Source organism: Pantherophis guttatus, chromosome 4 (genome assembly GCF_059756535.1).
Source record: "Pantherophis guttatus breed Tessera chromosome 4, ASM5975653v1, whole genome shotgun sequence".
Classification (NCBI taxonomy): domain Eukaryota; kingdom Metazoa; phylum Chordata; class Lepidosauria; order Squamata; family Colubridae; genus Pantherophis; species Pantherophis guttatus.
This window is the reverse complement of record NC_142066.1, coordinates 157,690,717-157,713,176: the sequence shown is the minus strand read 5'-3', so window position 1 is coordinate 157,713,176 and position 22,460 is coordinate 157,690,717. Positions and strand designations below refer to the sequence as shown.

At 47.6% G+C, this 22,460-nt stretch overlaps 1 protein-coding gene across 1 annotated transcript in view; it reads right to left on the bottom strand.

Moving 5' to 3' along the window:
• The window catches only part of LOC117673237 (uncharacterized), a 28,103-nt gene that overhangs the window by 222 nt on the left and 5,421 nt on the right, over positions 1-22,460 (bottom strand). Inside the window, exons 2-8 of the mRNA XM_087894268.1 lie at positions 11,246-16,945; positions 9,529-9,804; positions 9,006-9,097; positions 8,125-8,208; positions 6,921-7,067; positions 2,303-2,434; positions 1,314-1,436 (exon numbers count right to left, since the gene is read on the bottom strand). Coding sequence (XP_087750394.1) covers positions 1,314-1,436; positions 2,303-2,434; positions 6,921-7,067; positions 8,125-8,208; positions 9,006-9,097; positions 9,529-9,804; positions 11,246-16,945 — 6,554 coding nt within the window. The remainder of the gene's footprint in view (positions 1-1,313; positions 1,437-2,302; positions 2,435-6,920; positions 7,068-8,124; positions 8,209-9,005; positions 9,098-9,528; positions 9,805-11,245; positions 16,946-22,460) is intronic.

The following is a 22,460-nucleotide window of genomic DNA, read 5'->3' as shown; positions in this document are numbered from 1 at the left end:
AAGAAGAGAAGCGTCAGGTCTAGGAAGCGGGGAGAGGGGGAGTTCTCGCAGATGTTTCAAGACCCAGCTAGGCAACATCATCAATGCTGGAAGGAAGGAGGAGGAGGTGGAAGAGAAAAAAGGACCGTTGGGTCTTTGTTCCTCTCTTGAGTTGGGAAGTTTTATTGCAGACGTCTCATGACCCAACTAGGGAACATCTTCAGTGCTACAAGGGGATGGGGTTTGGGAGGAGGAGGAGGAGGAGGAGGAGGAGGAGGAGGAGGAGGAAGAAGAAGAGTGTGGTGTCCTTGTTGCTCTCTGAGCTGGGTGTGTCTCATGACAAAGTTAGGGAACATCATCAGTGCTAGAAAAGAGTGTATATATATATATATATGAACAGAAACCCAACCCAGTTCCCTTCTAGAACTGATGATGTTCCCTAGTTGGGACATGAAACGTCTGTGGGAAGACCACCCAGCTCAGAGAGCACCAAACCCCCCCCCCATGTCCTCCTTCTCCTCTTCCTCCTCCCCTCCTGTTCCTCCTCCTCCCCACAAACCCTTGCCCCTTGTAGCACTGATGGTCATCCCTGGATATATTGTATAATATATAACAATATAAAATATAATAAATATACTATACTAGAATAATACGATATAATATAATATCTTATATTCTAATGTAATGTAATCCATTCTATTCATTTCTATCATTTCTATAGATAGTAGTCGAAGTACAACCACAATGGACCCCCAAATTCTTGTCTCTAAGCGAGACGTTTGTTAAGTGAGGTCTGTCCCATTTTACGACCTTCCTTGCCAAACTTAAGTGAATCCCTGAAGTCCTTAAGTTAGTCACACGGTTCTTAAATGAATCAGGCGTCCGCCTTCACTTTGCTGGTCAGAAGGTCGCAAAAGGGGGATCACGTGACCCCTCCCCCCTGGGATGCCGCGATCGTCATAAATACGAGTCAGTTGCCAAGCGTTCGAGTTTTGATCTCGTGACCGGGGGACTCTATTTCGGTCGTGAGTGGGGAAAACGGTCCTAAGTCCCTTTCTTCCATGCTATTTAAAGTTGGAACAGTCACTAACTGAACCATCATAAGTCGAGGACTGCCGTATAAGACTCCCTAGGGATATAGTCTGGGAACCGCTGGGATGGAGCCTTGTAAATTCTCTCCCTCTCAACCAAATTCTCAAAACTTGGCGCTCTCTCCCTCCTCTGGAATGCAGTCCCTCCCTCCCTCCCTCCCTCCCTCCCTCTTTTCCTGCCGGGAATCCAGGCTACCTTCCACCACAGCAGAGGAGGGACGGCTGCTGCCCTCAAGCACTCACCATGATGGCATTGACGATGTCGTTGTTGTTGTGCCGGAGGGCTCGGACGGCTTTGGGGCGGGAGACATTGGCCTGAGCCATGACCAATTCAATATCCCTCACCTCCAGACCCGTTTCGTCCACCTGGGAAGGGAGGGAGGTAGGGAGGAAGGAAATATAGAAATAAATGCAGGCAGGAAAGAAAGAAGGAAGGAAGGAAGGAAGAAAGGAAGGAAGGAAGAAAGAAAGAAAGAAAGAAAGAAAGAAAGAAAGAAAGAAAGAAAGAAAGAAAGAAAGAAAGAAAGAAAGAAAGAAAGAAAGAAAGAAAGAAAGAAAGAAAGAAAGAAAGAAAACATAGAGATGGCTTAAGAAGCTACCAAGAGATTGTCCCTCAAGAGATGGACTTGTGGCCTCAGAACGTCAGCAGGAAGGACCCCCAAAGCTCAGATGAGGGATGGTATGAAGTCTCCTATCTTGGACAGAAGGTTGGACTAGACATCCCTCCCAGCCATTGGAGTTTTGGGTCCTATGTAGAGTAGTCCCTAAACATCTGAGAGATACCTGATCATGGTTGTCATGTCTGACTTGGGCAGAAGACTAATTGAAGTCTCCCATCTTGGGCAGAAGGATGGACTAGATGTCCTCCTTGGTTCCTTCCAGCCCTAGTAATTTTGGGTCCTTCTATGTAGAGTAGTCCCTATGCATCTGAGAGACATTTGACCGCAGCATCTAAGTTGGAGGTGTCACCAATATTGGCGCCATCCGATGTGGACAACCCTTGTGGTCCTAGAGATGGAGGAGACCAGAGAAGCATCCCCATTCTTTGTCAAAGCAAGATATTCCAGGAAAGAATTGGACTCCATGGGTTAATAGCCTGGCTCCCGAGAAGTCTACTCCCCTTGGACCTCCTAGGAGGACATCATGAAGGTTGTCATTCCTCTTGGCTTCCCTCCTTTCCACTCCCACCTCCAGCTCAAGTCTGGAGAAGTTTGACATCTGGGTCTCCTTACCTCCTCCTCTTCCTCACTCTCCTCCTTGATGGTGAGGGCTGGAGCTGCTTCGGTGATCAAGGGTGAATGCTCCACAGGAACTTTGAACTTCTCTGCTGCTGCTTTGTGGACCTGTTGGGAGAGGTCTTCGATCTGCAGAAGAAAGCAACGGAGGGATTTTAGATCTTTCTCCATTCTGGAGGAGAAGACCTGGCTTTGGCCCATCTCCAGAAGAAGATACCCAACAAGACGTTCTCCAATGAGTCCCAGATGGTTGGCCTAGGAGACCCTTCCATGTTCTACCAAGAGGCCAGGTCCTTCAACCAGGAATTTGAGAGGACCACTTCCCTAAACCTCCATTTCCAATCTGAATTCTCCCACTGAGGTGAGAAGAAGACAATCTCTTGGTCTCTCCAGTCAAGAAAGGCAGATGCCAATCTATCACAACATGGGAAGTCCTCAACGTACAACCATTCGTTTAGCAACCAAAGGTAGAACACTGATGAAAAAGTGAGCTACAACAACGTTTTTCCACGCTTATGACCGTCGCGGCATTCCCGTAATCCAAATTCAGACAACTTGGCAACGGACTCACGTTTATGACGGTCGCGGTGGCCCCCGGGGGTTGCGTCATCCCCCATTGGAGACGTTTCGGACCAGCAGAGTCAATGGGGAAGCCGGATTCACTTAAGGACCATTGTGACTCTCTCTTAACAATTGCAGTAATTGGTGTAATGTCTGAGGCTATGGTAGTATCACTTCCCAATGGAAGGTTTGGGCTCAGTTGTGGGCATAAGTTGAGGACTACTGGTGTTAAAAATATGAATGTCCCTCCAGTCAGTCGGTCAGTCAGTCAGTCTCTCTCTCCCCCTCCTTCTCTCTCCCTCCCTCCCCTTTCCCCTTTCCCTCCTTCCCTCTGGGCCACCTTCCTTCCTTCTCTTTTCCTCCCTTTCTTTTTCCCTCTCTCATTTTCCCTTCTCCCCTTCTCCTTCCTCCTTCCTCCTTCCTTCTCTCCCTCTCCCTCCCTCCTTGCTTCCTTCTCACCCTATCCTTCCTCCTTCCCTCTCACATTCTTCCTTCTCTCCCTCTCGCTCTCCTTCCTTTCTCTCCTCCCTTCCTCCCTTTCATTCCTTCTTACTTTTCTCCCTCCTCGCTCCCTCTTTCTATTCTTCCTTCCTTTCCCTTTTTCCTCCCTCCCTCCCTCTTCAGTTATCCAATGAAGTCTTTCCTGGGATCCAAGCTCCTTCCTTCCTTCCTTTCCTTCCTCTCTCCCTCCCATCTCTCCTTCCTACTTCCCTGTCTCCTTTATTCCTTCCATCCATCCTTCCTCCTTCCTTCCTTCTTTCATTCTTTTTTCCTTCCTTCCTCCCTTATCCTATATCTCCTTCCTTCTTTTGTTCCTTCCTGCTTCCCTTTCTCCTTCATTTCTTCCATCAATCCTTCTATCTCTCCTTCCTTCCTTCCCTCCCTACTTGTCATTCACCCTTCTTTTCCCTTCCCTTCATTAGTCCTTCCTTCCCTCCCTCCCTTATCCCATTCCTTCTTTTGTTTCTTTCTATATATCCAAGATGGCGCCCCCAATGACTGCCTCAGTGAAATGCTCTCTAATGGTTTTTTAATTTTTTTTATTATTCTCGGCAATTCTCTATGGATTTCATACTCACGAGACCATCTGTGAAGAATTAAGCAATGTTTCTTTAAGGAGCAGCTTTCTGTGATCTCACCCCCCCTCCTTTACAAAGCTGGCTGGAGAATTCTGGGAGTTAAAGTCCACAAGTCTTAAAGCAGCCAAGTTTGGGAACCCCTGAAATAGACTAAGGAAGGGGAGGGGGAACCACTCTCTTCAATCTTTCTAACTAATTTACGTTCACTTGCTAATAAGATGGATGAAATACTCCTTTTAAACAGATGCAATTCTGATTTTTGCAACACAGCAGACCTATGCTTCATTGATCCTGGTTAAATGAGGAAGTTGATGACAGTAGCATGCATATACCAGGGTTTAAGGTACAAAGAGCAGACAGAATTGCAGAATCATCAGGTAAAAAGAAGGAAGGAGACTTACGTGTGTATATATATATATATATGTGTGTATATATATATATATATATCAACAACAGCTGGTCTCAGGATATAACTATAATACATAAATTCTGTGATGAAATTTATCAATTGTAAACTATTTAACACTCCACGTGAGTTCTCTTCATTTCTTCTAATTGTTGTGTATGTTCCACCACAAGCCTGCGTAAACAAGACATTATGAACTCTAGCTGACCAGATTATGGAGGCTGAAGCCAAATACCCAGATTCACTGGCCATTATTTTAGGTGATTTCAACAAAGGTAACTTAAGGAAAGAGCTTCCAAAATATTTTCAGCATGTCAATTGTCCCACGAGAGGCAAGAATATTTAAGATCATTGCTACACAACACTAAAAGATGCTTATCAGTCTTTACAACGAGTAGCTGTGGGACACTCTGATCATTGCATGATTCACCTTGTACCTGCTTACAAACAAAGACTTAAAACCACAAAACCAACCATTAAATCAGTGAAGACCTGGACGGAGGAGGCAAAGTTTAGCTCACAGACAGAAGCACTGTAATTTAACACCAGCTGTCTGCAATTAAAGTAAGATCGAATCTCGCCAGGCTCAAGGTCGACTCAGCCTTCTATCCTTTCAAAGGTAGGTGAAATGAGGACGCAGTTTGTGGGGGCAATAAGCTGACTTTGTATAAATATACAAAAGTATGAAGGCTAGTGCTTAACGTACTGTAAGCCGCCCCGAGTTTCCGGAGAAGGGCGGCATATAAATCAAATTAAAAAAAAAAAAAGTTAAAGCTACAGGCCTGCCTTGACTGCACTGATTGGAATGTTTTCAAAAGTACCTCTGCAGATTTAGATGAACTCACAGAGACTGTAACATCGTATGTCAGTTTCTGTGAAGACCTATGTGTACCGACCAGGAACTTGTGAATATACAGTAACAATAAACCTTGGTTCACAGCTAAACTTAAGCAGCTACGTCGTTCCAAAGAGGAAGCCTACAGAAAAGGTGATAAAATGCTGTACAATCAGGCCAGAAACGTATTAACAAGGGAGATCAGAGTAGCAAAAAGAAGCTACTCTGAAAAGCTAAAGATTCAGTTCTCAACAAATGAACCAGCAAACATGTGGAAAACTCTTAAAAATATCAGCGGTTACGGCAAACCTCCTTCCCAGGCTAAAGGAAATCAACAACTGGCAGATGACCTGAATGTGTTTTACTGCAATTTTGAAAGGAAACTACAGCCACCTATCTCCACAACCCCCATCTCAGATACACCAACAGCCAAGCCTCCTACAACTGACCCCATCCCATGGACTTAAGGAGAAACCCTTCCATACTTCCACCTTTTACAATACTAGACAATACAGTATCAACAGTAGAGATCTTCAAATTTCTAGGTTCTATCATATCTCAAGACCTAAAATGGACAGCTAACAACAAAGACGTCATCAAAAAAGCTCAACAAAGAATGTTCTTTCTGCACCAACTCAGGAAGCTCAAACTGCCCAAGGAGCTGCTGATCCAGTTCTACAGAGGAACTATTGAGTCTGTCACCTGCACCTCCATGACTGTCTGGTTTGGTTCTGCAACCCAACAAGACAGACACAGACTTCAGAGGATCATTAGAACTGCAGAAAAAACAATGGCTACCAACCTGCCTTCCATGGAGGACCCGTATACTGCACGAGTCAAAAAGAGGGCTGGGAAAACATCTACAGACCCCTCGCATCCTGGACATCAACTGTTTCAACTCCTACGTCCTCAAAACGACGCTATAGAGCACTGCGCACCAGAACAACTAGACACAAGGACAGTTTTTTCCCCCGAACGCCATCACTCTGCTAAATAAATAATTCCCTCAACACTGTCAAACTATTCACATTAGGCTGCATTACTATTGCTATTGGTCTTCTCATCATTCCTGTCGCCCATCTCCTCCCACTTGTGACTGCATGACTGTAACTTGTTGCTTATATCCTTGCAATTCATATTGATATTGATTACTAGTATGATTTGATTGCTTATTTGTACCCTATGGCTATCATTAAGTGTTGCACCTTATGATTCTTGACGGATGTATCTTTTCTTTTATGTACACTGAGAGCGTATGCACCAAAGACAAATTCCTTGTGTGTCCAATCACACTTGGCCAATAAAGAATTCTATCTATATTTCTCCTTCCCTTTCTCCCTTCCTTTTTTACCTTCCTTACCATTCCCTTCCCCCCTTTCCCTTATTCCCATCCTTCCTTCCTTCCCTCCCTCTCTCATCCCATCTCTCCTTCCTTCATCCATTCCTTTCTCCTTCCTTCCTTCCATCTTTCTCCTATCTCTCCTTCCTTCCTTCCCCCCCTCTCCCTCCTATCCCTTCCTTCTTCCTTCTTTCATTCCTTCCTCCTCCCCTTTTTCGTTCCTTCTCTCCTCTCTATCCTTCCTTCTACCTTTTCTCATTCCTCCTTCCTTCCTTCCACCCATCCACCTATCTCTCTTTCTTTCCTCCCTCCCTCCCTCTTCAGTCACCAACAGACTTCTCCCCTCCCCCAGGATCCCAGCTCCCCCCAGATCCTCTTCCCTCTTTTCAGATCACCTTGGCTTCTCCAAAGACGATGTAGATGTCGGAAGCTGGACTTTTGAAAACATCCGGCTTGGTGATGACAAACAAGATATTCTTGGATTTACGGATGGTTATCCTGGTCACGCCGTGGATCTGCCGCAGACCCAGCTTGGACATGGCCTGGGGGCAAAGAAGAAGACCACACACAGCCCATCAGCATCATGTTGATGGGCTCTCAACCACACCACGAAGAGAGGAACTCACAACACCCTCAAAAGCCACAGAAGAAAACTAATGAGGCCTCTTGTAGGTCAACCAAAGAGCTGGTTGAAGAACAAGGAGAAGGAGGGACCTTCTCCCACCCAAAGTTACAGTTCGAGATCCTGTAGACCAACCCCTTGCTTCCACAGAAGGCCATCTTGTGGTACAGTCTTCTTCAAGACATGGTGGACCATGAACTCTGGAAAGTTCTGGAGACCACAAGATGTTTCTGGTATGAACCATGCAGAAGTCTTCTTCTGACCTCTTGAGAGAACTTAACTTCTCAGTCCAGAACCAAAGAAAGGGCAAGAGAGATATTTACACCCCAAAAATTGGAGTTGTTCCTAGGCGCTCTGTGGCTGATGCTTACTACAATGAGTGGAAGACTTTCACCTTGCCAGCCCTTTGAGGTAGACCAGATCAGGAAACTAGCAAACTTTAGATAAACACTCTTAATAAAAGTGGCGAGTTCTAGTGTCAGGCACGAAAGAGAGTTGCTTGGCTTTGAGCCAATCAACAGGAGACGGTGAATTATAGTTCCACCTTAAGTATGGTTGGACGTTGATTGATTTTGATTCAATCACCAGGAGACCGTGAGTTCTAGTCCTGTGAAAACCAGCTGGGTGACATTGAGCCCATCATGAGGAGATGGTGAGTTCTAGTTCCACGTTAAGCAAGAAATCTAGCTGGGTGATTTTGGGCCAGTCTCTCTCTGAAAACCCAACCTACCTTGCAGGATTGTTGTTTTGGAGAAAATAGGAGGAAGGATGTATGCTGGATAGGTTCACCGCCTTGAGTGATTTGTGAGAAAGGAAGGAAGGAAGGAGGGGGGAAGGATGGAGGGGGAAAAGAGATGAATGTGGAAGGATAGATGGAAGAGAAGGAAGGAGGGAAAGAAGGAAGAAGGGAGGGAGGAGTTGAGGGAGCGAGGGAAAGAAGGAATGGAGGAAGGAGGGGGAGGGAGGGAGGGAATTACCTTTCGAGCTTTCTTCTCGCTCCGGCTTTGTTTGGCCTTGCTAATGGACTCTTCGCCAGTCCCCAGGGAATGCGTCAGTTGGGTCTGCAAAACAACAAACCCATTTACTCATCCCTTACTACTAAGCGGATCCCTTTGGGTGAAAAAGCATTTTTATGCTCTCCCTAGAACTTCTCTTAACCTTCCCGGAAAGGCACTTAGCTGGCCTCGATTAACGTCCGAGATTGTTTTTGAAAAGGTCTTTTGTTTATTTATTTTATTGTGCATCTTCCCATCAACCCTCCCATCTTTGCAATTGTGGGTCAGGTTGCACAAAAGCCGCAATTTTTCAGGGAGTTGTGGGTTTGGCCTGGCGTGTTTGGTGTGAAGTGACGCCAGCACTGTCCATATCCAGTGAGAAAATTTGAGAAAAAATTCGCCTATCATCTCTTGTCCCCTGCTCCTTCTACGATCTGCCAATTTTGTTTTAAATTTATTTATTGATGGAAAAGAGCAGAGCCATTAATGATCGATAGCACTCAAGTGGACAAGGGAGGGTTCTAGTTTTGGCTTAGGGAGGAAAGCGGAGCGGGCGACTTGAGGCCAATCACCAGGAGATGGTGAGTTCTAGTTCCGCCTTAGATGTGAAAGCCGGCTCGGTGACTTTGGAGCAATCACCAGGTGATGGTGAGTTCTAGTCCCGCCTTAGGCATGAAAGGCAGCTGGGTAACTTTGGGCCAATCACCAGGCGACCGCGAGTTCTAGTCCCGCCTTAGGCATGAAAAGCAGCTGAGTGACTTTGAGCCTCTCTCTCTCTCTCTCAGCCCAGCCCACCTCAAGTGCGACTGACTAGGGAATTCTGGGAATTGAAGTCCACCCATTTTGGTCTGTGAGGGCCACACCTGCACCGAGTGAGCTGTCCGTGGTACTGGAACATTTGGCTCTTCCAATTCCGGTAGCGATCCTTCGTTGCTTTCGGAATCATTGGAAGATCCTGCAAAAAGATATTTTAGGGTATTCTATCCAAGGTCTCCTTTACCAAGGCTCGGTCCTCAACTTATGATGGCAATTGAGCCCCACATTGCTGTTGTTAAGTGAGACATTTTGAGCTTTGCCCCCATCTTATCCCCTTTCATTCCACAATTCTTAAGGGAAGCACTATAGTTACTATGAGAGTCACTCAGTCATAGAATCCTCGGGCTGGGACCTTGGAGGTCTTCTAGTCCAACCCCTGGTAGACATCCCTGAAGGTCCCACCAAAGATCATGGAATCCTAAAGCTGGAAGGAGCCTTGGAGATCTTCTAGTCCAACCCCCATCACATCTCACAGCCATCTAGCCCACGGAGCTTCATTCCACCAGCCACGGCGAAGCCCCACGCTAAGAGAAACGTGCGTTGGGCCAACTCCACCCAACGTCTTCCTACCTTTGTGGTTGACATCATGGGCCCTCTTCCCCGACAATGACGTCTTCTCTTCCAAGAGCATCATGCCTGCCTCGCGCAGCGTCTCCAGCTCCCTCTCCTCACTTGAACTCGACTCCGGCAGGAAGGAACCCCGAGAAGCTCGCTTTTCCCGCGCCAAGCCCAAATACTTGACGCGGGAATCTCGGTTGCCGGGCAACTGGTTCCTCCCTCGGGCATCTTGGCCGCTGGGAAGTTGGTGGAGCTGGCCAGGACCGAAAGAACTGGCACTCTCGAGAGCTGGAAAAAGAGGAAGTTCAGGGGAGGGACTTCAGACCTTCCCTTTTAACATTGGTTGACATTTCTTGGGTGGGTGGATACATCCCAACCATTGGTTTTCCCTGAAATTTCGTTGACAGGCCATCTTGCTGTACATTTGGTGTCCATAGTGCTCTCTAAGCTTGGTGGTTTTCTCGCAGACGTTTCAGGACCCCACTAGGTGATATCATCAGTGCTAGAAGAAACTGTACATAAACAGAGAACCACAGTTCCTTCTAGCACTGATGATGTTCCCTAGTTGGGTGATGAAATGTCTGCAAGTAAATCACCAAGCTCAAATAGCACCCAGGACCCCCCAGTTCTCCCCCTTCCCCTCCCCCTCCTCCTTTGTTAAGCCATTGTTGCCATCGTTAAGAGACTGCTGTATTTCAGCCATTGTTTTTTTTTTTTTATTTGATTTATATGCCGAGACTCAGGGCGGCTTGCAATGCGTTAAGCAATAGCCTTCATACTTTCGTATATTTATACAAAGTCAGCTTATTGCCCCCACAATCTGGGTCCTCATTTCACCTACCTTAGAAAGGATGGAAGGCTGAGTCAACCTTGAGCCTGGGGAGATTCGAACTTACAGTAATTGCAGACAGCTGGTGTTAATCACAATGCTATCAGTCTGCTGAGCCACCAGTCCCCTTGATTGTTGCAATCGTTAAGCGACTGCTGTGGTCATTAAGCCATTGCTGCAGTTATTAAGGGATTGCTGCGGTCGTTAAGCCACTCTTGTGGTTGTTAATCAGACACAGCAGGCGTTAAGTGAACCCACTGATTTTGTTTGAGGCAGGATTGACTGAAAACATCAATTTTCATCAAAAACATTGTAAATCAGGGTTTAGTGATCAGGGAAAGATGCAAACGGTCATAAAAGCGGATCAGCTACTGACTGTCCAAAATGGTGATATGTGACCACAGAGACTTTAAGAGGTTTGGAACCAGGTCCAATTGTAACTTTGAAACGGTCATTAAGTGAGCGGTCATACTTCGAGGAGTCCCTGTACACCTTTAATGTACATGGCTCTAACATTTATCCCCAATGGTACAGCTAGTCCTCGACTTATGACCACAATCGCGTCCGTTTCTGTTGCTACACAAGACAGTTGTTAAGTGAATTTCGTCCCATTTTACAACCTTCCCTGCCACTCTTGTTAAGAGAACCATTGCAGTTGTTCAGTGAGTAACATGGTCGTTAAGCGAATCCAGTTTTAGCATTGTCGGAAGGTCGCAAAAGGGGGTCATGTGACCATCATAAATATGAGCCAATTTAGATCACATGACCACAGGGTCGTGAGTATGAGAATCGGTCCCAAAGTTCCTTTTTTTCGGTGTCGTAACTTTGGGCACTAAACAAATGGTCATAACTCAAGAACTATCCATAATGGTTGAACAGGAAGAAAACGGGAGATCTTACCTTCCGCCGGAGGTTTGCGGGTGTCCCGCAGGAGAGTCTCTTTGGGAGGCGTGTGTTCCATACAAGGACCTGCGGTCGAAGGAGTGAGTCGCGAGGTAGCTGATGGGCCTTGGATGGGATCCTCGGAAGGACGTGAAGGTAGAATCAAGGATGAAACAGGAGGCACTTCTGGGAACTGAGATCTTGGGGCAGGAGGCAGGGCAACCGGACCCTCCTCCGGGGCAGGGGATGATGGTTGTTGTAAGGGACAAGTCTCTTGTGATGATATTCTGATGGAACGGGAAGCCAGAGAAATGGGAGAGTCCAGAGACGAGAGGGCATCTTCTGAAGAAGAGTGTCCTGTGCTTTCGGTGAGAAGATTCTCCATCCCTGGATGGCTCGTCTCCGTCTCTGTGTCCGCCAGTTCCATTTCCTCTGATGCTTCTTCCATGGTCTTCTCGTTGGCCATCCTATTGGCTTCTAGTCTTGGAAGATCTTCTGAAGGAGTTTGAGGTGGGCTTCCATCCATAACTTCAGCCTCATCTTCCCCGGGGGAAGAGACAACGTCTTCCATGCCAACTTCGGTGGCTTCATTTGGTGCAGAACCTTGGAGTTGAGTGTCTTCCACCTCGGGCCCTTCGGATACGGGAAGGACTTCTTCCATCCTATCCTCCTCCACCATCTCTTCTTGATCTTCAGCTTTGGCTTCCTTGAAAGACTGCCAGGAGCTTTGTTGGTGATCAGCAGTCTCTTCCCCAAAGGTCCTTGGGACTTTGAGTTCTTCAGAATATTTTGGTTCTACTACTTTTTCTACGTGCTCTCCACCAAGGTTCTGTAAGACGTTCTCCTTCAGGCTACCAAGAAGACCCTGGGCTTCTGCTACCAGTAGACTACTGATGAGATGTGCAGCCTCCACTCGTCGGTCCTCCAGGTTTCCAAAAGAGCCTTTCAGCATACTGGTGACCTCTTGTTGGTCTTCAAGAACCCTTGGAGATACCATAGCTCCATCATCATCATCATGTTGAAAAAAGGCACCAGATGGCTCGAACTGGCTAGGGATGGTTGGTGAGCTCTCTGGGGTGGAAACTTCAGGATAGGTCGTGCTCACATCCTCATCAATGCTTCCCAAACGTTCTCCGCTTTCCACCTGCTCCATCTCTACATGTCTACTGGAAAGACTGTCCTGAGTTTCAGGAAAATCGCTCAAATAGATCTCGTCTTCAGAAGCTAAGAAGATATGTTGAGAAGTCCTAAGCTCAGGAGACACATCTCTTTGCTTCACAGCAGGATGTGAGGTGGTCAAAGGTGTATGGGCAAGAACACTATAATGCAGACACACCGCCGTGCTCTGCTGGGAAGGTACCTCTTCAGGAAAACAATTTGGTGGAACATCCAAGCATTCTGACTCAACGTTCTCCACCATCAGATGCTCCAACTCTGCGGTCAATGCCTCCAGGCTTGGTGGAGAGTGAGTCAATTCTACAACCATGCTTTGGCTACTCCATGTTTGATCAGGGCTCACAAACTCTTCTCTTCCAGAATCTGGAGATGGAGCTAAGACCGTGGTTTCATTGGAGACATCCTCAGGGGCTGTCACAAAGCTGGACTCCAGATAAGAGTAAGATGCGGACTCCTCCAAAGTGTCCGGAGACAGCAGGATGGTGTCCACCTCTTTTTCCTTTTGCAGAGGATGCCCAGTTTCCAAAATAGGAAGGAGACCCTGGAGGAGAGCTTCAGCAAAAGTCTTCTTCTGAACTGCTGGGTGTTCCTCACGTAGGTTATCATCAGTCATACTGGAGAGGATTTGGTCTATGTTTTCTGCTGGAAGAACACCTGGGACAACCTCAACTATCCCAGTGTTGGTCTCCAAAAGGTGGACATCATCTACATCACATGGAGACTGGATGGAGTCCACCCGTTCTCCATCATTTTGAGCTTCAGTTCCTTGTGAAAGAACCTTCTCAGTATCTCGGGGTGCCACCAAGGGTTCCAGCGTCTGCATGGCCTCCATTTGCCGGCATTCAGAGGACCCATTTCTATGTTCTGAGTCAACTTCCTTCATCGTTTCACCAATCTCTTCTTGGTGACGCGCGATTTCATCAGAGGTTGCAAACATCTCCCGAGCTTCAGTCGGGTCGATGCTGTCCAAGTTGCCCTCAGCTCCTTTGCCCCATAGAATGTCCATGTAGCTGTCCTTTGGGCTGCACTGCGGGAATGCTAAATTGTGAGCATCTCCTTGCCGTGTCACTTCGGAGCCTAACTGCTCCATGGCATCTGCTGCTATTAAGCATTCGGAGTCAAGCTGGACCTCCATCTGGTGGTCTTCTACTGGTGGGATTTCAGCAGCAATGTCTGCTTGGCTGCCTTCTCTGCTTTCCAGATCTGATGCATCTTCTTCAGATGGAGTTCCCCAACTCTGATCAGCGTTACCCTCCTCGGATAACCCTCGTTGCCCAGGCTTCTCTACCACTTCAGTCACATTCGGTGGATTCTCGTCTGCTTCAACCAGCTCCTCCCTGGAGAGATGCAATGGTTCCTTGGCCTTATCTAGGTCTTCTTCTGACGTTTCCTCAGCACGGCTGTCCGTTTCTATGTGGATTGGCGTAAGATAACACTCACTATCCCGAGTCTCACTTCCATTGAGAGCTTCAGTTTCGACAGTCTCCAAGCACAGTTCGGAAAGATTAGGAGTCGTGGTGTCATCTACTACCGCTTCATCATTGGAAGAGTGTCCGGAGTAATCCGCTATTTCTGGATCGAGTGAGCTATTCTGCGTTCCACATACACTCCAGTTCTGCAATTCAGCTGCTTCTTCCCCATCTGGGTGAAACAGAGGAGATTCTTGGGGCAACGGTGCCGAGGCATCAAGAAGGGCCCCATTGTCTTCTGCAAGCATGTTTCCTGGGGTGTGGCTCAGTGCCAGGAGAGATTGAGAATCAGGTTTTGCCTCAGAAAATGCCACCATAGCACGGTCCTCATTGTTGATCTGGTCAAGAGACAACGCTTCCTCCAGTTCATCTTCTGACTCCACACAGACAGCAAGACTGTCCTGGGTTGTCTCGGAATCTGCTCGGATGACTTCAGGTTGTTCTAAAAGAGCCCCCTTCGATTCAAGGAGTGACGCAAAGGGCATCTCCTTCTCGGAAGAGGTCTCCAACAGCTCACCATCACCTGGCTCCAGTTCGGCGGAGCTTCCACTGGCGGCACCATCTTGGTCGAGGAGCTCCAGCAGCCGTTTCTCGGATTCTTCGAGCTGCGCACCGATGTCCAAGCTAGAAGAGTCATTATTGTCCACCACTTCCAGATCTTCCAACTCAACTGGGCATGATTCGGGGTTCCATTCCAGGGGGATGACAGACCCTGCACAAACCTGGTCCATCCATTCCTCGGCTAAGGGAACGACCGACAGAGATTCCTCCATGGTGTCAGTCAACGGAGGCTGGTTGTCCGATTCATCATCGGTATCAAAGCAAGCAATCAGACACTCCCCATACTCAGAGACCCCTGACTCCAGGTGGGTTGGTTGGACATCTGAGTGAGGCAGATGTGTTGGAGAGACGTGGGAGAGGATCATTTCCTTGAGGGAATTTTCTTCTTTGTCATCCTGAGTTGGGGGACTCCAATCTTCAGAAGCCATCACAGTGTCCTCTTCTCCTGGCCCCAGATGAGAAATACAAGTGCTCTTTGAAGAGGTACCACTTGGGCTCTCTGGTCTAGCTTGCAGCTGGGAAGCAACCATTGTATCAGAGGATCTTGGAGGTTTCATTGGGTCCTCCTCCATCAACTTTTCTTCTTTTGACATACCCTTTTTCTCAGACACTCCTTTCATCTGTTCTTCCCCTGTTCCACAAACAGTGTCTTCATCCGTGTTGTACGCATCTGAGGATATGTCCATCTCGCTCTCGCTCTCCAAGTGTGCCGGGGTGCTCTCTGGGTCTTCCTTGGACTCTATGACTGTGTCAGCGACCAGGGCATACTGCTCAATGCCATCCTTGCCGTCATCAGAAGCCGAGTCTGAGGACTGGGAGGTGTTATCTGGATAAGCAAAGGACTCGTCCACGCCTTCGTCGATGGATGTTTCCGAGAGAGAGTGCAGGAAGGAGACGGAGGCGCTGTCGTCATCGTCCTCCATGCCGTAGAGAGCATCGTTCTCCACCGCTTCTCCTTGCGGGAACAGCATAATCTCCATGGATTCCGCCTCGAAAAGGAGGCTACCACGGAAGGTGAGAAGCAGAGCTGGTATCATCTGATCGCTCTCAATGGTCTTCACGCCATCCTCCGGAGAGGATGTAGGTGGCTGGCTTTCAAAGCCACCAGGTTCACCCGCCTCAGTGGGCCCCACTCCAAACACACCCTGAAGCTCAGAAGGGGGCCCAGAGATGGTGGTAAGGGGATGAGCAAAGGGGCAGGCTTGCAACCCTCTTTTCGTGAAGCCTCCGATTTCTGTGTCATATGAAGGCAACAAACGCTCATGTTCCTCTAAAGGGCTGGAGCTAAGGTCGGCATCATCCTCAGACTCGTCACCATTGGGAGGCCAGGAGGGATAGATCTGCTCGGCCTCATGTGGGAGAAGCTTCAAGGGAATTGTTTCGCAGCCCCAGCCTTCCTCAGAAGGAATCTGCTCCTCTTCCTCGCCTCCGCTGCATTCCTCCACAGGGTACGATGACGGAATAGTGTTGTAGGACAGCCCCGGGAAAGCTCCAAAAGTGGAGCAGGTCACCCCGGAAAGTTTTGGTTCCCCTTCAGGAAGGTCTAACTCAGACAAAGCCTCCTCGGCTGCCGTTGGGGCTTCCAGGACTTCCGACTCGGCTAAGAGATTTGGCGAGCAGGACGACGATGTGCTAGCGGTGCCCGTTGAAGTCCAACTACTTCCTTCGGCAGTGATGTAGGAACCCGAGGGTGAGGTGGGTGGAGAGCAGAGGCCTTCGCTGTCTATCTCGTTCTGCTCTTCGCTCAGGCCGTCTTTCGAGAACAGGGGCTGCCTGAGAGGTGGGAACAGAGTCCGGATCGGGGTGGATGGAGCCGTGAAGTAAAGCTCGGAGTCGAGGCTACACGGGTGCTTGGCAAGGAACAGCTGGGACTCAGCCAGCTCTGCAGGAAGGTCTTTGGCCAGTGTGGGAGATGGGGAAGGCACGTCGGCCATTGGCTCGCCCTGAGAGAGAGGGAACACTCCCATCCCCACCAGCTCCTGGGACTTCAGAAGTCCTGGTGGGGACACAGATGTGCAGGCATGGAGGTTACCGAAGTTTCTTGCAACAGGAGGGAGAGGCGCACCCTGGAACGCCGCATCCAAGCCTTCGTTGCCCACATTGCTCGTCTCTTCACCGGAGGTAGTCTCCAAGACGCAAGGTTTGGGGACCCCAAGGGTGTCCTGTACTGCCACCCCGAGGCAGTGGGTCTCTTCACCCATCACGATGCGCGCGTCCAGAAGATCTGTCCCCGGAGAGTGTCCAGGACTTCGGGGCCTCATCCCGCCAGATTTGGGAGCCTGCTCCATCACGATCTGGCCGCATTCGCTCAGTGCCACCGAGCCAGCCGTGGCGTTGCCGGCGGTTGTGTCGCAACTGGCCCCCTCAGGTTGTGGCCGGTCTTCCTTCTTCTTCACTGGCAGGAACAGCAACACATCGGTGGGAGTGTCGGGTGTCACAGCCAGAGAAATCGGCGTGGCAGGCTGGACTTCTCCGCTTGGCGTTGATACAGAGGAGAGGCTTTCCGAGCCATCTGTGGGGGGAGAGAGAGGAGGGGGGGAAGCAGAAGTCAAATGGTCCACCCGGCAAGAGACACAGACGGATTTAAGCAACTTAAGAGGCTGGGAGGCCTTTTGAACTGGGTCGTCTTAAAAGGGATTTGGAAAAATGGAAGAGTTGGAATCACTAACCCCGTGCTGAGCTGGCGGTTCTCCAGCGATTCACAAGGTTGGGTGCGTCAGAGAAGGGGGAGAAAGGGAGGGAGGGAGGGAGAGAAAGAGAGAGAGAGAGAATGACAGAGAGAGACAGAAAGAGAAAGAAAGAGGTACAAAGAGAGACAAAAAGAATGACAAAGAGAAAGAGACAGACATAATAAACAGACAGAAAGAGAAAAAGAGAGAAAAAGAGAGTGAAAAAAAGAGATAGAACAAAGAGACAGAAAGAGAGAAAAAGAGAAACAGAAGAAAAAGAAAGGAAGGAAGGAAGGAGAGAGAGAGAAAGAATGACAAAGAGAAAGAGACAGAAAGAGAGACAGAACAAAGAGAGAGAGAGAGAGAGACAAGAAAGAAAGAGAGAGAGAGAGAGAAACAAGAAAGAAAGAGAAAGAGAGAGAAAGATGGAGAAAGGAAGGAAGGAGGGAGGGAGAAAGAGACAGAACAAAGAAAGAGAGAGAGAGAAAAAGAGAAACAAGAAAGAAAGAAGGAATGAAAGAAAGAAGGAAGGAAGGGAGAGAGAGAAAGAGTATGATAAAGAGAAAGAGACAGAAAGAAAGACAGAACAGAGAAAGAAAGAGAGACAGAAGAAAGAAGGAAGGAAGGAGAGAAAGAGAACAACAAAGAAAAAGAAAGAACGAGAAAGGAAAAGATAATGAAAGAAAGAAGGAGGGAAGGAGGAAGAAAGAGAAAGAGAACAACAAAGAGAAAAAGAAAGAGAGAGAAAAAGAAAAACAGAAGAAAGAAAAAAGAAAGAAAGGAAGGAAGGAGAGAGAGAAAGAATGACAAAGAGAAAGAGATAGAAAGAAAGAAATAAGAGTTAAAGAATGAGACAGGAAAAGAGAAGAAAAAGAAAGAAAGAAAGAAAGGCAAGCAAGCAAGGAGGAAAGAAAGAAAAAGAACGAAAGAAAAAGAAAGAAAAAGAAAGAAAGAAAAATGGAGTGGGAGGGAGGAAAATAGAGGGAGAAAGAAAAGGAGAGAATGAAAGGCAGCAGGAAAGAGAAAATGGAAAGAGAGAAGGAAGGAGGAAAAAAGTAAAAAGGGGGAGGGGGAGGAAGGGAGGAAAATAGAGGGGGAAAGAAAAGGAAGGAAGGAAGGAAGGAAGGAAGGGAGAGAGGAAGAAAAGGAGAGAGTGAAACAGGCAGCAGGAAAGAGGTACAAAGAAAAAACAAAGAGAAGGAAGGAGGGAGAGGAAGGGAGGGAGGGAGGAAGGAAGGAAGGAAGGAAGGAAGGAAGGAAGGAAGGAAGGAAGGAAGGAAAAAAATACAGACAGATATGCTAGGTCCTTGGGAAGGACTTCAAGAGATGGATAAAAATCCCAAATCCCAAATGCTTTAAGAGGGATGGACTCCAATTCCCAGAATCCCCCAGCCAGCGGACCTGGGGCTGACCTTACAAGGGCCTCCACTTATGCTGGATCTTGCACGCGTATCTCTCTGCGACAGTCACAGAAGGATAAGCAAAGACAGAGAAGTAAGCAGTCCTCTACTTATAACCATCATTGGAAGCGGAAAATTTGTTAGTAAGCAGTTCTGTTGTTAAGTGAGGCATCTTATGATTGCATCTCTTTTTACAACCTTGTTTTTTTTGACAAGGACCAACACTGCCAGAGCAAGCAGCTGCATATAAACAGAGAGTAAACCCCCCACACCTCTAGCACTGATGATGTTCCCTAGTTGGGTCATGAGACGTCTGCAAGAAACACCGAAGCTCAGAGAGCACCAAGGACCCCACAGTTCTCCTTCTCGTCCTCCTCCTCACAGTTGATCCCTTCTAGCACTCAGAAAGGAGAAATCCAGCTAACGGGCCCAGCCCCGACTTTGCCAGCCACAATCACGGCATCTCAGTTCCCTGGGATCAAATCATAGTTTCCGAGAAATGCAAAACCGTTGAACGGCAAACCAGGATCAAAGTCTCATTGCGTCTTTATATCCCTTGTTTTCTAGGGGGAGGAAGCTGGGCTGTATCCCCTCGTTTATCCTCCCAGCGGGATGGACTGCAAATCTCAGAATCCAGAGTCCAGGCTGGGAAGGATAGGCTTTGTAATCACCCTCCCCCCCCCCGAGGTCTTATTGGGGGCCAAACGCTGAAGTCCAGAGAGACAGACAGACAGACAGAGAAAGGGAGAGGAAGAGAGAGACAGAGAAAGAGAGAAAGAGAATAAGAGAAAGAGAGAGACAGAGACAGAGACAGAGAGAAAGAAAAGAGATAGAGAGAAAGAGAAAGAAAGAGAAAGAGAAAGAGAGAAAGAAAAGAGATAGAGAGAAAGAGAAAGAAAGAGAAAGAGAAAAGAGAAAGAGAAGAGAGAAAGAAAAGAGACAGAAAGAGAGAGAAAGAGAATGAGAAAGAGAGAGACAGGCAGAGAGTAAGAAAACAGAGAGACAGAGAGAGAAAGAGAAAGAAAGAGAAAGAAGAGAGAGAGAGAGAGAAAGAAAGAAAGAAAGAAAGAAAGAAAGAAAGAAAGAAAGAAAGAAAAGAGAGTGGGAGACAAAGATAGAGGATGTTCTTATGATGCGCTGACCCTCCCTCATTTAGGGATGATGGGCTTTGGAATTAGAGCTGCCCCCCCACTTGGGACCCCCTAGTAAGGAAGGCCCCCTCCCCATCTGTCTTGTGAAGGTTCAAAACCAGAGAAATGGGTTTCCTTCATCCTTGTGGGAACCATCCTGCCTGATTTTCCCCATGACTCTTGGAAAAGGTGATGCAAGCCTCGACATACGACTGTTCCTTAGTGACCGACATTACGAAGGGCCTTACAAAAAGGAACCATCTTTCACCCTTACTCATAGGCTGTGGCGTCCCAGTTTTCAAAACCTCCCATTGCAGTTAAAGTTTCATTGATGTTGCCATGTTTGTGTGATATGGACTTAAAAGCATGCTAACTGGGGGATTCTGGGAGTTGAAGTCCTCTCTTCTTAAAGCTGTCAAGAATGTTAAGTGAGACATGTCCAATCCCAGGACCTTTCTTGCCAGGGTCGTTAAACGAATCAACACCCTTGTTAAGTAAATCAAGCCAAGACGGCTTCCCCGATTCCTTGTCGGGAGGCCTCAGTGAAAACAGAGGGACTTCACCCCCGAAGGAATCCCGCATTTTCCCGTCCCAAGCAACACACAGACACACAAAGACACACAAGGCCAATTCTCTGAGCAAAGTGACACAAACCGGAATCGATTGAGCAAAAAACCATGAAAAGCCTCCGAGGGACAAATCAGCCCTGTAAAATTTAGAAAGCTTGGCTTGCAAAGAGATTTTTTTTTTTTAGAAACAATCCTTTTTCTAGTATTTTTTTTTTTAATTGTTCCTTTATCCGTGTCACCAGCTCTATGCGCGGGCTCAAAGGAAGGACTTCCGAGGAACCTCGGAATTCGCACTCGGCTCGGCTTCTTGAATTTTCACACGGGGGGAGGGTGGGATCAGAAGAAAATGAGATTTTATAAAAGGGGACATTATAAAAAAAAAAAAATCCAGAAATTATCAGTGCTCCATCACTGGAAGGTTTTAAAAAGAAATTTTACAGCTATTTGTCTAGGATGGTATAGAAGATCTCCTGATTTTTTTTATTATTATTTATTTTGATTTATAGAGGAAGAGTAAGTAGAGGTCCTTAATATCCTTTGAGTTTGATGGTTTTCTTTCAAACGTTTTAGGACCCAACTAGTTAACATCATCACTGCTAGAAGGAAGAGAAGGAGGAGGAGGAAATAAAAGAAAAGGAAAAGGAGGACAGTGGGTGTTTGGTGCTCTCCAACCTTGATTGTTGGCTTACAGAGGTTTCCTTACCATGAACACCAACTACCGGTAGTAGTCAAAAGACATGATGAAAACTCTTTAATGGAACAACACATGGACTGATTCAACCATAGTTTCATCTGGGAACCTGTGACCATCTTAGACCAAGCCAAGTCCAAAAAACGCAGCTAGAGAATTCCTGGAGGCCTGGCACTCAGATCAAGCAGCCATCAATGAACACGGAGAGATAAATAAGGTTTACACACCTTTGAAAAGTGACAATAACATCTAGAACAGACAACACGGGGATTGTAACAGCCACTATGTAGGACAAACAGGGAGAAGACGAGCAGAAGGCATCCAGGAACACCAACAAGCAGTCAGAAGACACAATGTGAACTCCTTAATTGCACAAGCCATGGACAGATTCAACCATAGTTTCAACTGGGAAACTGATCATCCTAGAGCTGTGATGGCGAACCTATGGCACGCCTACCACAGGTGGCATGTGGAGCCATCTCTGCGGGCACGCGAGCTGTTGCCCTAGGTTGCCTTCACTGCACATGCGTGCGTGCCGGCCACCTGATTTTCAGCTGGGCACGCCCGCACTGCCCCTCCCCTCCCAGGAGTCTCCACATGGCCCGTTTTGGATGCCAGGTAAGTACAGGGCTCACATGGAGGCTCTGGGAGGGTGAAAAATAGGCCTTCCGGAAGTCCGGAAATAGGCTGTGTTTGCCCTCCCCAGGCTCCAGGAAAGCTTCCGGAGCCTGGGGAGGGTGAAAAAGAGGCCTATAGGGCCTACTGGAAGTCTGGAAATGGGCTGTTTCTGGCCTCTGGAGGCTTCAGGGAGGCCTGTTAGGCCCAAAACGAGGCACGGGAGGGAGGCGCGCGCATGCATGGGGGATAGGGCATTGCAGGGTGGGGCGCGTGGGGGCATTGCATTATGGATGTGGGCATGCGCGCACATCACCCCCCGTGCTCCCCCCACTTTTGGCACACGATGGCAAAAAGGGTTGCCATCACTGTCCTAGAGTAAACCAAGTCAAAAAAACAGAAACAAAGGCATTTTGGCACTTAGACAAAGCAGCCATCGCCAGACACATACAGAGAGAAATGACCTTTACACACCATTGAAAAAAGACAAAAAAGGAAAAAAACCTGAAGACCAGAACGGCTCTCTACACCCAGATAAGCCAATATTAACAGTAGAATTAATACCAGACCAACAATCCAATATTAACCAGCCCAGGGAGGGCAATACAGGTCATCCTCAACTTACAACTGTTCATTTAGTGACCAATTGAAGTTACATGAGCGCCAAACAACGTGACTTACAACCAGCCCAAGGAAGGCACTACAGCTCCTCCTCAACTTCCAACCGTTCATTTAGTGACCATTTGAAATTAAAAGGGCACCCCAAAAAGTGATTTATGACCGGTCCTCGCACTTACAACAATTGTAACATCACCGCAATCATTTCATCCAAATTCAACCAACGTTGGTGTACAATGCTCGCTGCTTCCTGACTCTAATTTGCAATCTTCCCGGCTGACTTTCCACAAGCGAAGTCAAAGGGAGAAGCTGGATTCGCTTAACGACCTCACGAA